Consider the following 12,287-nt stretch of genomic DNA (forward strand, 5'->3'; position numbering starts at 1 on the left):
AACGGGAGGATTTCAGACCAACCCGTTTTAGGAAGGTGAGAATTGGGGATACCCGTGAACGGTCCAGACCTCAGCTTACCAGATACGGAGTGCGAGTAATACCCGTGGACCAACTAGCATCTTGAAGGATCACTAGATCAGAAAGGATATACAGGATCCTACCTCTTCTGGAGTACTAGTACAATAATAATATAGTACGGAGTAAACATTTAATCTATAGTAGTCCCGACAAAGCTCCGATCGACAAAAGATCGGCGGTCATGGTGCCAACACGGACCGGGCAGCTGTCAGGGAGGGAGCACAACCATGGAACGGGCCCCAAACCACCATGGAACCATCACAGGGCCAACATTTAAGCATAAACATAGTAGCGCCCACCTAACAGCTCCTAACCACTGGTTCTCAATGGAGATTGCCGCTGTCAGATATGCGCCCTTGGATTGGATTTTAGTTTTGACTGGCGCAATTCGCCAAGTTAACCCCCTAATAAATTCCTTGCCGGTTCTCCATGAGTCTAAAAATCTCCCTATCCCGCCCCGTCTACGGAGTAAGTACCCTCCTCAGCAGTGCTCCATCAGCGGCCCCCCTTCTTTCCTTTTCCTTCGGCGACTTGGTGTGTTCAAGTGCCGAACAGGGGTTCTATTAATTGGCCTTTTTGGGGGGGATTGTTCTCCACGGGGCTCCCTTTTGAGCTTCCTTCCTATTATTTACCGTAGTCAGTAGAACATCCCGGACACTAACAAGTTCCCAGTTTTTTTTTTTTTTTCCAATCGGGGCCGCGGTGGATTTCGGCCAGGGTGTGCGCTGTACTTTTAAATTGGGAGAAAAAAATTCGAAAAAATTCGCTTCCTTTTTGGCGGTCACTTTTTAATTTTTCGTTTTTCGCACTCGGAACTTTCTTTTCTTCTTCTCTTTCTTCTTGTCTCTACTTGTTAGCACATGTATCACACCCACCTTTCGCTCAATTATTCCGTCCAATATCTGGACGAGTCATGCTAGTTTCCACAAACTGAATCATGACTCTCCAACAGAGGCAATGGTGGCTTTCTCCCCCGCCATGACCAAGATCAAGAACCAAGACTTGGGACTTCTGTCCTGGCGCTGGGGCCAGATCCCGGAAGTCAAATAGAAGTGACAGGTCGTGCTCCTAGCGCTTGGGCTTGCTTGTCACATAATGATGTGCATCTAGGGCTGTGAGTTTTTCAGGCCTATAAACTGCTTTCCTAGGAACTTGTCGCCCGGGCATAATGCGATGGATAAGAACCACAGCTCAGACCAGGTCAAACCATCAAACAATGCGCATACCCTGAGTGTGTTTTCCCGCCTTTCATCCCTCACTTTTACTTTTTTTTTTCTCTTTTCCTTATTCGATCCCCCCCTTTTTGTCAGCCTGTACTTATCCCGAGGTCAGTCAGCGAATCGCAGATGTTGTTTTCTGGCAGCTGGGTATTGGCGCCGGAAACCCCCACTCAGCGGGTCCCATCTGCTCCAGTCACTTGCCAATAACGATAGTATCACTATCGCTGCAGGATTGAATATTGGGGCCGGACTTTTGTCAGGCTGATCGGCGTCTGATCGAAATTGATTCCTGCTATCCTCACCCTTACATATGATCGCTGCTATCATAGCTCCCATTATGTGGAGATAGGTCGTGAACCGTGACAGGAATGCTTGTCATAGTCAACTGCACCTGCAGCCCTCCGTATCACATGTTGACAAGCGACGATCATCGCCATGTTACCTCTCCAAACCCGGACCCCAGAATATCTGCATGCAAGTTCAGATTTTGGATGTGTGTGTGTGTGCGTGTGTGTTTTTTTTTTTTCTTTTTGCGAATTCTGCCAAGAAAAGAACCTGATAACGAAGAGCTCAAGCGGCCCCTAATGCTGAAGGAGTGTGAAATGCAAGTTCCTCGGAAAGACGGAAAGATGCAGCAATGCCTTGGATGCGGGTCCCACCTCTGCACTGCCGATGCAGCCAAACCTATCTGGAAGGTGACTGAACAGGAGGGGGAAAAGTACCGTACATCCTCAGCCGCAAATCGAGGGTCAGCGAGTGTGGCGCAAAGCAGCCCCCGTAGTCCATACTAGAAAGTACCGATTTTGTTTTTATTATCATGACGAACGCCCGATCTGCAAGCTGCAGGACTGCTCCAAACAGGTCTTCGGTATTGGTGTGGTTTTTTTTCCTTTTCGTTGGCTGATGCATGTTGCCCCGGCCCCATAGCTTGATCGAGGGATTTCCGGCCGATGGAACCAACCAGCGTCAACGCTGGCACCCGACTGCAGTCAACATACAGTAGCTTGCATGGGATCTTGGGTCTGCATGTCTTCGAAATGTGACGCGTCACGAGGAAAGTTCTGCGTTGCAGTGGTGCGTTGTTCGTGGTTGCATCTCCCCCCTTAAACGCCTTGTCCAATTCTCTGCGCTGCCTGGTTTTTCCTTATCGTTTTTCCTCAACTCAACTTTTTCTTCCCTTTCTTGTTTCCCACTGTCGCATCATGACTCGGTATGTGTCGCTTCGTCGTCTCGGATCGGAATAACAGCGCTCCTGGGATTTTACGTGCCCCTGCACTCGATCGTGTCTGTGGAGATCAGTATTCTCGCTCATTCTGTCAACCTGTGACTGCGCCAGACCTCGGCCTTCGAATGCGTGTGCGCTGAGTCCTTTGGATCCTTTTCATTTTGGGCTCCGACCTTCGTCGCGTGGCACACGCATCCCTGAAATTGAAGAATCCACGCGCAATATTCGAATATCGGATTTATCACAGCAAGAAGCTTTCAGGGGATCAAGAAAAAAAAAAGGTATTGTCTCTTCGAATTTTTTTTTTGTTTGTTTGGGGGAGAGGAGGTGCCCAACCGAGTGTGGGAGGTCTAAGGCCTTCAGGCATTCTTTGGTTCGGGATGACATAAGGAACCCAACCTTCCATGGCTGGAACCATGGTTGGAACTTTCATTGACAGGCGGCCGTTATATCCGCCCTTGCCTGGAAATCCTTGAGCTTCAAAAAAGGAACCGTTTTGATCCCGGTTGAACAATCAAGCTAATGATTACAAGATCGAGATCGAGTGTGGAGACCCAGGAACAACCCCCGGACATAAGGCGATGCGGCTTGATCGTGCATATCTCCACTTTTGACTGGAATGCTTAGACGCCGGACCAGGGCCCGAGTCCACCTGGCGTTTAGACCAACACATTTACGACAAGAAAACCGGGTCTGATCACCTGCATAACCGGCGCCAACCTTGTGGGTTTTTTTACGATCAACCTTGGGAAAGAGAAACAGACGCGGACTAGCGGACTAGCGGTTCGCCGTTTCTTTCGGGCCAACGAGAAAAACCAGAAAGTCAGAACCAGAAGTTTACTGCACATCCGGATCACCATTCGCCCCCTCAACCGTGGGTAGCTGAACCTATTTCCACTTTTTTTCCGTCTACGGTTTTAATTTCTCTTTTTTTTTCTTTTCCCAAGGCAGTCACCAACTTGGCCTTGATCCACCTCAGCTGCTCTCGTTTTTGAAGAGATTGCTACTGTGGTAGAATTGGAGGATCTCTTTTAGATTTCTTCTATTTTGGTCCTTTTTTTTTTTCTTTCTGATTTCTCTCTTTTTTATAAAAATCCTGGATAATTCATTGGGTTAGTTAAATTTTTTTTTTTCTTTTCTTTTTTTTCCCCTTCCCTTTTTTTTTTTTGTGGGATTCTGGAATCTGATTTGTTCAAGACTACGAGAATTGGAAGCCTGTGATCCAATTGATTTTCTGCTTTTTTTCTTTTTTCTTCTTCTTCTGAATTTGAATCCTTTTTTTTTTTTTTTTTTTTTTCCTTTCCCCCAATTTATTGATAATAATATTTCTTTTTAGATACAAAATCTCGGCCGGAATATCTACATTTTATCAGCCGTTATACCAGAGATCCGCTTAAGGTTTTTGTCTGGAACCGTGCTCGGTTGGCTCTTTCCGCTTGCAAACTGACGACACCACTCCGTTTTCGTCACTTTCGACACATCCATCTCTCCAACACTCTCTCTAATTCTCTGCAATTTGTCCTTCATTTTGTCTTGTCTTCCATGGTTGAAACCCGAGGAAACAGAAAAAAAAATCATTACCCCACTACAGCTGCCACCCCTCTCCGACGACATCGTGACTCGTCCAGGGTTCTCTCTTCTGTCCTTATCTTCTCTTGACTGGATTTCTTTCGGTCCAAAGACCCATTCCTTCCCTTTCCCACTCTTTACTTTGTAAACCACAGATCACTTATACCTGGTCTTTGTATTCCCGAGGATCGACCCTTCGTATCTTGCTGGTTCGCTGTCTTCTCAAAAGCAACCTCAAATTTGGGCTGGTTCTCTCCACCTTTCCCCCGGTTGTCTGTGACTCTTCGTCTTGATGAGTGCGACATTCTCCGACGCCTCTCTCTCGCGCGAAGCTCAGGGGTGAGTCGTTCTTCCCGTGTCTACTTTGACAGGGTCGCAACTCTTACGCGGTCATCCAGGGAATCCCACTGACAATGTTGAACAACACCAGTTCTGACTTTGACCTGATCATTCGCCAGCAGCCCAATCGGGCCCGCGTGGCGGGGGGCAAGGAAAAAGGTATGTGGAAGCTCCCTTTCTCTTTCTCTCTCTCTCTTGTTCCTAGCTAGTCCCGTGAAGCGGGGAAGCGCGGAACTGACAGAAAAGGAACCGGATCTAATGGCGCCTGCAGAGCGCAAACCTATCGATCCGCCCCCGATCGTCCAGCTCCGGGTGCGAGAGGAGGGTACCTACCTCGCACAGTAAGTGTGCCATTCACCGTGGCTTTGCGCACGTGGCTGACTTTGGCGTAGGCATTACCTGCAAAGCCCTTACTATTTCATGTGCTGCAGTCTGTACGATGCAACAGAAGAGCGTCCTGTACCCGTCGCACCGTCGACTGCGTTAGCAGGAACCCTAGTTTCGTCACTTCACCGGTTGAAGGATGTGGACAACAGCGGTTAGTTCTGGCTGGTCTTGGAGTGGGGGAGCGTGTTCACTGACGGGCTTTTGTAGATGGGGGGTTTTTCGTCTTTGGAGATCTCTCCGTGAAGATTGAGGGCGAGTTTCGCCTAAAGTTTACCTTGTTCGAGATGCGGAAGTGAGTAGCACGGTCGGGAGCCTAGTCTGGAATTCAATAGCTAACAAAGAGCCAACAGGGACCGTGTCTCCTATTTGAAGACCGTTATCTCAGAACGGTTCACAGGTAAGAATCTATGTCTCGGAGAGAGCTGGCATAGTTGGGTTCTGACAAGCTTGCAGTCTCCCCTCCCAAGAGCTTCCCGGGAATGATGGAGTCAACCCACCTTTCCCGATCATTTGCGGATCAAGGTGTGAAGTTGCGCATTCGGAAGGAGCCTCGGACCATGTTGTACGTGCCATGAACCCACGGGAATGTGAATCTGTGTAGTTAACAACCGCAGGAAACGAACCACACGACCGGACGAGTTCCATCAGCCAGTCCCTACTCGATCTCCAGAGCGCCAGGCGGTGCAGATTCCTCCATCATCTAGCTATGGAGGTTATCCACCCGCAGCCCGAGATTATGGTTACTACGGCCAGCAGCCACCGGTCAAGCGTCATCGTACCTCGATCGATTATGGCAGGCAACAGGGCATCTACGATGTGGATGGTCGAATGGCCCGTCAAATGGATCCATATAGCCAGCCAACAGCTGCCATGTATGCTGGCCAGCCAGCAACCTACCAAACACCTGCCGCCATGCAGACTTACTCTACAGGGCAGGTGGTGCCGGACTATGCAGCGGTTCGTATTCTCAACCCCCCCCTTTTTGCAGGTTTTGGAAGTGCTTTGAGCTGACCCCGGTGGATAGATGTACCCAGGCATGCAAGCCTCAGCGGGCATGCAAGCACCAACGGGCATGCAGGGATCAGCCCCCATGTCTCAGATTCCCGATCCTACCGGTCAAAGCCGATCCAGCCAGCAGCAGCAGGCCGCTGTGGGGCAACTGATGGCGATGAACCAGCCTGGCACTCCTGTACGGCACCCCTCTGCGAACCAGTGAGAGTGGAATAGAACACCTAGCTAAGGATTTTGGACCCGAGACAGACCCCGGATTCGACTGGAGCGATGATAGCTCAGGGATATGCCCGGTCCGGATACCCCCTAGCTCGGCCATACTTCCTCCTCTACAGCGGAATCGCGACTATCCCCAAGGGACTAATGGATCCGCGCGAGGTTATTTCGACCAAACCCCTCAGGCGAATACCCCTATTCTTCCATCTCAAATGGTCAACGAAGGCGATCGATTTGGCTCCGTGGCCGGCCCGGCAACCTTTGATCACCCCGACTCCTCGAATGGAACGCCCCAATGATTTGCTTGACGTCCTCGACGTTCTCGCTTTATGTTTATCTTCTCTTTTTTTTTTTCTTTCTTCTGTCTTGATAGACTGGGAGGAGTGTTTCATTATTTTCTTTTTTTATGCTTGATGCTTTAACTGGGTGGCTAAAGGGTTTCTTTTTTTTTTATACAGGCGCTGGCGGATATAAAAGGGGGAGGTCTTTCTTTCATGGGATTGGGAGAAAAGTGAGATTATTCTTAAGCCCTTCTTGTATATACAGGCCCTTTTTTTAAAGCAGTATCACTGGCTACTTGCAAGTGCTGCTTCTCTTCCTTTTTTAATTGACGATTCACAAGAATAATCGGCTTCTTTTCTTTGACAGTGTAAGACTAATGATCTTGGCCTAAGTTAATATATTAGGGACTTTATACGTAAGAACACCCCAGTGTTTTTTCAGATGTATAGGATACACCGTCTAGAGGATGCTTGATATCTAAACGTACCTTCCTGTTGTTTGCTACCTTCCAGATTCCTCAACTTCTCTTCTACTCTCTACTCCTTTTGTTTTACATCTCCATCTTTCCTCTCTTCTATCAGTTTCTCTTTTTTCATTTCCCCGTCTTCATTTCATCTCATGGAGCCCATCATGGAAACCACGGTGGACCCTAACGATAGCCCTCTCAGCAACCTCGATTTGTGGTGCGACTGGAGCGGCGTTCCAGAAGAACCAGTGTCCATCACAATCGCCATGGAGGTAACACTGAAAAAACCAGGCCTCAAGTCTTCTCTTTGGGTCTCAGTACTGACTGTCATCTAAATTAAGCTACAAACCTGCGGCCATCCCAACCTCAATTTACCCATCCTCAACGTTCAGTCACCAACCACCGTGAAGATCCCGTCTTGGGTCATCCGGTTGAAGCCTGACTACGCCCACTATGATGCCGACACTCCGCCCGAGAAAGAGGATTGCCGGCATGGCTTGGAACATAGCTTGGAACATAGCGACGAGACCGAGAAATACCCTGCCAAGAATGACTCTGTTCCTGACTCTGGGAGTGTTGTTGTTCATGATGATCCTCAGGGTGTCTCTCGGCCTCCTGTGGATATCTCTGGGATGTACACCAAGGTTGATAGCTCGGGTGGCTCAACCTCTTCTGACCCTCGCAAGAGCCAGGTCGACAGTTTGGGTAGCCAGCACTCCTCCAACCCTCGTAAGAGATCCGCCAAGGCTGCTTCTCTACCTGACTCAATCGCTCCTGACGATGAGGACCAATGCACCCGGCACAAACTTATGATGACCAAGATCGACCCGCCGGCGGAACTGGAGCCTGTGTCCCAGGGAAATAGCCCCATCATCGAGAAAATCAGCAGCTTCATTTCCAGCTTAGAGGAAATCAACGTCACGTCTGAGAATATCCTCTTGTCTCAAGACTCTGTGCCAGTTTCCCCGATCATTACATCCGAGCATCCTTTGCTAAACGGCAAGGGAGTGACGACTCACAATGTTCCTGAACCTGATGATACTTCTCTCAGCAAGGTTGACCTGAGCGGTACAGAGCCACTCACTGAAGCCAACTTGCTCCATCGGGATTATGATACACTTTCTATTCGTGGGTGTAACGGAAGCCTCTCTGATACCGAAGATTCGGACAAAGAAAAAGAGGACCTGCTTCTCTCGCTTGAATCCATTGCATCACCATCATTTTTCTCGTGCTCTGGGTTTAATGGACTCCCTCTGTCCCCGACGTCTGCGGAAATTGACAAAGAGCACAACAAGCCTAAACTCATCTTGAACAATGGCATTCTTTATGTGTGTACCCCTTCCAACGTCTACTCTGCGACGTACCAAATCGCGATTGCGCTCAAGGTCAGACTGCAGAAAGGAAAATCGAGGGAATGGTGGGAGTTGATTGTGAATGGACTACCTCGACTCACCCAATTCGAGTCTGGTTATCTCTACTTCCGAACACCTCCGGGTCAGGGAATGGAGTTCATGACTTCGTCATTCAAACGACATACCCTTGTGGAAAGCTGCTTGATGGCCCAGTTTCACGGTGGAAAATGCCTCGTGATTCCGTTCCGTAAGTGCAACACAGAAAACTACGGACAACTCAAGGACCACAAAGTCAACACGGTAATACGAGCCGAGGTGGCAGACGCCAGCGATGCATCGTCTTATCTGATTAAATACAATGCTGTTTGCTCCATTGACCTCATCAATCACAACTTCTGGGCCGAGAAGTGCAAATTCGACCTCTTTGTGCATGGCGGTCCAGACGGCGAATTCAACGCCGCTTTTGCAGCAAAAAAGCCTCTGACAAACTCGGTTCGGCTGCGAACAGCGCTAGATGGAATGGGAATCTCACACATCAATGTCATCAGCATTCCCCAAGCTCTGGAAATGTTCACGGTGTCGTGGGAAATCACGCTGCCGCGAGCAAAGGCCGTAACCTGGCTGCCATGGATTAAGACCACGCTCAGCCACCGTGACGTTGAAACTATTCTCCAAGAGGATTACGCCATCTTTAGCCCCAAGCATGAAGTGATCTCTCCGAAGCGCCAGAAGGTTGATGTTGATATTGGGAGCCAATTTTCACGTGGCCAACTGGGAGTGCCTTTCGATTTTAAGCCCCCAGTTATGGCAACCCCAGCTCCATATCGCCAACGCGGAGCTCTTCTCAACCACAAGCCAAAGATCGATGGGCCTCTGTTTGGCAAACCAGCTTCCAAGTCTACAAATACACAGACTGCTGCGGGGACTCCAGTTGCCGAACCAAAGAAGCCAGGCCGTGCTGTCGGATTGTGGACCCTAATCAAGTTCGTCTTCCAACTGCTTAGTTTCTTGGCATCTGTTCACACCATCTACTGGTCGTACTTACTGCTGAACCATGAGATCCGTCTTGACCCCCGTGTTCTCCCCACTTCGTGCCCGGAAAAGGAAGTGTATGTCTATGACCCAGTGGACTACGCGGGGAATTTTACCAATGCGGACCTGGAGAAGGAGTTGGAAACTGTCTTGATGGCGTTCAATTTTCAGCCTGGGCCGATTCGATTCGAAGTTCAGCCGTCTGTCAACACCACACCTGCCGAAATCACCGCAATGACCCTGAGAGACCGTATCGATTACCTCCTTGGATGGCGAGGGCCAATTGCGCGGGAGTAATGTTTGGGAAATGGGATTGCTTAGTATCGTTACGAAGGAGAGTACTGGGATATGAATGAGGAATTGCAGAATGAGACGCAACCATTGCTGTAGTTAGCAGATAACATAAAGGGAAAAAAATATATTAATTAAGCCGTTGACCTACTTATTCTTTCTATTATCTCTTGCTTTGGAGTTCATAATGTTGGTTTCTAGTGAGGCATACTGGCTTAGTATAGTTCTGGAGAGAATTGCAGAAGTAGGTAACTGTACAACAATCGCTACAGTTAGCAGATAGCCAAAATAAAAGACGGAGACATATTGTTTAAGCCACTATATACACACTTATAGCCCATTTAAGCCATATCTATACTTCTATACCCCCATCCGATCCAAATAATACCCCAAAATCAACTCAACAGCCCATCTCAAAACAACATCCATCCCTGCACTCCCACACCCCGGTGCAACCTCAACTCCAACATCAGTCCTAGCCCTAGTCCCATCCCCAATCCTCCGAACAAGCTCAGCCTCCGCTAGAGCCTGACTCCCATCTTTCTGATCCTCATCCCCATCCTCGGCAATCAACAACCAAGCATGATCCGTCACATACCGCGGCCAAACAACATCATCCACATATCCAGGCGGGTCGACCCAGAAATTCTGCGGTGGCCGATCATCCTCAGCTTCAAGATCAATATCCGTCTCCGTCTTTCCATCCCCACCATCTCCCCCATCTTCAGTACTCTGCACCGGCGGTTCCGGCGCCGGTCCAACAGTCACATACCCACTCCTCCCCTCGCGTCTAGCCTTGACAAGCTCATACGCCGCAGGAAGGAAGAGAGGGAGATTTATAGCGTCATGGACGGAACGGAGGACGTGTTGTTCCTGCTCGGGAGGCGCAAATAGTAAAAATCCCTCTAGGAACGCAATAGTCGGGCTCTCGGTGTTTTTATCTGCTAATACATTCCGTAGCCGGGAACCGACAATATCCCTCAACTCCTGTACGACCTCGTCTGACACCCCGGAATCTGTCACGTCGTTTTGGTCTTCCTTGCTCCGGAGTCGCGGTGGGAGTGTCCCGTTTTCGCGCACGTAGTGTAGTGCTTGCGAGAGGAAGGGGATGTCGATTGCCGAGGCTGTGTCCCAGTCTTGGATCTTCTCGCCGGAGGCGGTTGTTGTGTAGGGGATTCTGGGGTGTGTTAGTACAGGGTTTGGTTTTTGGATTAACGGAGGATTGTCTCGTTTGAGACGGGGTAGGTATATGGATAGCGCTAATGTAGAGGGATACGCACTTATCATCTGGGAAATAGAAATCATCTTCGTGGATTATGAAGGTGTTTAGAGGTGAGTCTTCCGACTTAAGATTTACCCCGCAGAATACACGCTGTAGTAACCGTGCGAGGGTTGTCTTGCCGCTGCTTGAGGGCCCGGAAATCCCTATTATCACGGCTTTCTCGTGAACTGGCTTGCTCATCTTTCTTTTCGGTATTCTGGGAGAGATTGGAGGATTGAAGCTTGACAGGCGCCAGGTGAGGGGTGCGATTGCGAGAAAAAGCTTATCTTATCATTGACTTCATAGATCCAGGCACAAGGGGTTTACCGCTTTCGTATTTCGTATTTCGTATTTTGTATATCGTATACATCTATAAAAAGATATCTACAAGAAGATATCTGAAAGGATACCTGGAAAGAGTTCCCGAATGCACATCATTACATATGATCAGATTATCAAAGACTTACGTCGTCAAGGACCGAGGCACGACGATTAAGGTTACAAGCCACAGGTCTACCTAATGAGTATCGGAACCTTCAACTTGATTCATTTCAAGTCCATTCAACTCTTCTCCCTTTTGATTTCTCTCTTTCAAATCCACCCACCTTTTTCATCATGACTGAAAGATGGCAGAACCCAGGCGGCTGGGGAGCGAGACACATTCATGGCATCGCCCCTTTCAATCTATGGGACGACCTTAACCGCAAATATCGACTACCAACGAAAGAAGAATACCAGTGGATTGACACCAAGTTCGAATACAGAAGTATCACGATATCCGGTTGGTATATATGCATCGAGACCAATAACCCACCAAACCCAGTTCCTCTTACAATCGGATGTAAGCCAGCCATATATATCGGAATTAACGAAACTTTCCCCGAGCCCTTACCAAAGGCACCGTATTCCAACCCACAAATACCAGACCCTTGTCCTCATCTGCACTTGCGGCGAATGGAATTCCCAACAGACGCAGACAACATCGCCCTCCTCAAAGCGTTGAAGCCGCTAGCTAATGTACGTGCGGTTGTGTATCTACCTTTGTGGACTGTGGTCGAGCTTGAATACGGAGACAACCGTGTTTATGAACGGATATCACTCCCGGGGACTGTTGCTAGTCGCACAACTATGTATCATCATGCAGAAGCGCCCTTCTACAGCTCGATGAGGAATCTGACTGCAACCCTACAACTTGATCTATCTGGTCAAGAGGAACCGCCGCGGATGTTATTGCAAGGAAAACATATCAAGTCAGGGTCATGGACTGAGGTTAATGGCATGGGTTCGGGCTTAGTGAGCTTGATATCATACGGGAAGTTGTTTCGGAAGCCCACGTATGGATACCCAGATATTCCTTTTGATCGGTGACATTCATATAATCTCCAGGCTTGTCGGGGAGTTGTGGACGAAGCTATCTCTGATAGGATCGGTGGGGCACCTATTGTTAGCTGCGAGAATGGTGCAGTTATCGGTTTCTTCCATCTCTTTGATGGGATGAATTGTCTTAGTGCTCATCTTGATGAGCTGGTAGCTGAGGGATAGGAGGTTGTTTAAATG

General features: G+C 48.8%; 4 protein-coding genes across 4 annotated transcripts; 3 read left to right on the top strand and 1 right to left on the bottom strand.

Moving 5' to 3' along the window:
* Positions 1-4,385: 4,385 nt before the first annotated feature.
* vosA lies at positions 4,386-6,035 on the top strand (the record flags this gene model as incomplete). The annotated part of the gene is made up of 9 exons (XM_056879141.1): positions 4,386-4,432; positions 4,524-4,591; positions 4,704-4,773; positions 4,825-4,970; positions 5,027-5,111; positions 5,170-5,216; positions 5,273-5,381; positions 5,434-5,776; positions 5,844-6,035. 9 exons carry the CDS (start codon positions 4,386-4,388, stop codon positions 6,033-6,035), a joined length of 1,107 nt encoding a protein of 368 aa, XP_056724460.1.
* A 911-nt stretch (positions 6,036-6,946) lies between these two features.
* Positions 6,947-9,475, top strand: N7487_011412 (uncharacterized protein; the record flags this gene model as incomplete). Its single annotated transcript, XM_056879142.1, has 2 exons — positions 6,947-7,066; positions 7,136-9,475. The coding sequence occupies 2 exons, from the start codon at positions 6,947-6,949 to the stop codon at positions 9,473-9,475; spliced, it is 2,460 nt and encodes an 819-aa protein (XP_056724461.1).
* Positions 9,476-9,829: 354 nt separating this feature from the next.
* On the bottom strand, positions 9,830-10,931 carry N7487_011413 (ribosylnicotinamide kinase; the record flags this gene model as incomplete). Its single annotated transcript, XM_056879143.1, has 2 exons — positions 9,830-10,646; positions 10,750-10,931. 2 exons carry the CDS (start codon positions 10,929-10,931, stop codon positions 9,830-9,832), a joined length of 999 nt encoding a protein of 332 aa, XP_056724462.1.
* A 414-nt stretch (positions 10,932-11,345) lies between these two features.
* Positions 11,346-12,098, top strand: N7487_011414 (uncharacterized protein; the record flags this gene model as incomplete). Its single annotated transcript, XM_056879144.1, has 1 exon — positions 11,346-12,098. One exon carries the CDS (start codon positions 11,346-11,348, stop codon positions 12,096-12,098), a length of 753 nt encoding a protein of 250 aa, XP_056724463.1.
* Between the last annotated feature and the right edge of the window lie 189 nt (positions 12,099-12,287).

Source organism: Penicillium crustosum (assembly GCF_028827405.1).
Source record: "Penicillium crustosum strain IBT 35664 chromosome Unknown utg000005l_segment0_segment0, whole genome shotgun sequence".
Classification (NCBI taxonomy): Eukaryota; Fungi; Ascomycota; class Eurotiomycetes; order Eurotiales; family Aspergillaceae; genus Penicillium; species Penicillium crustosum.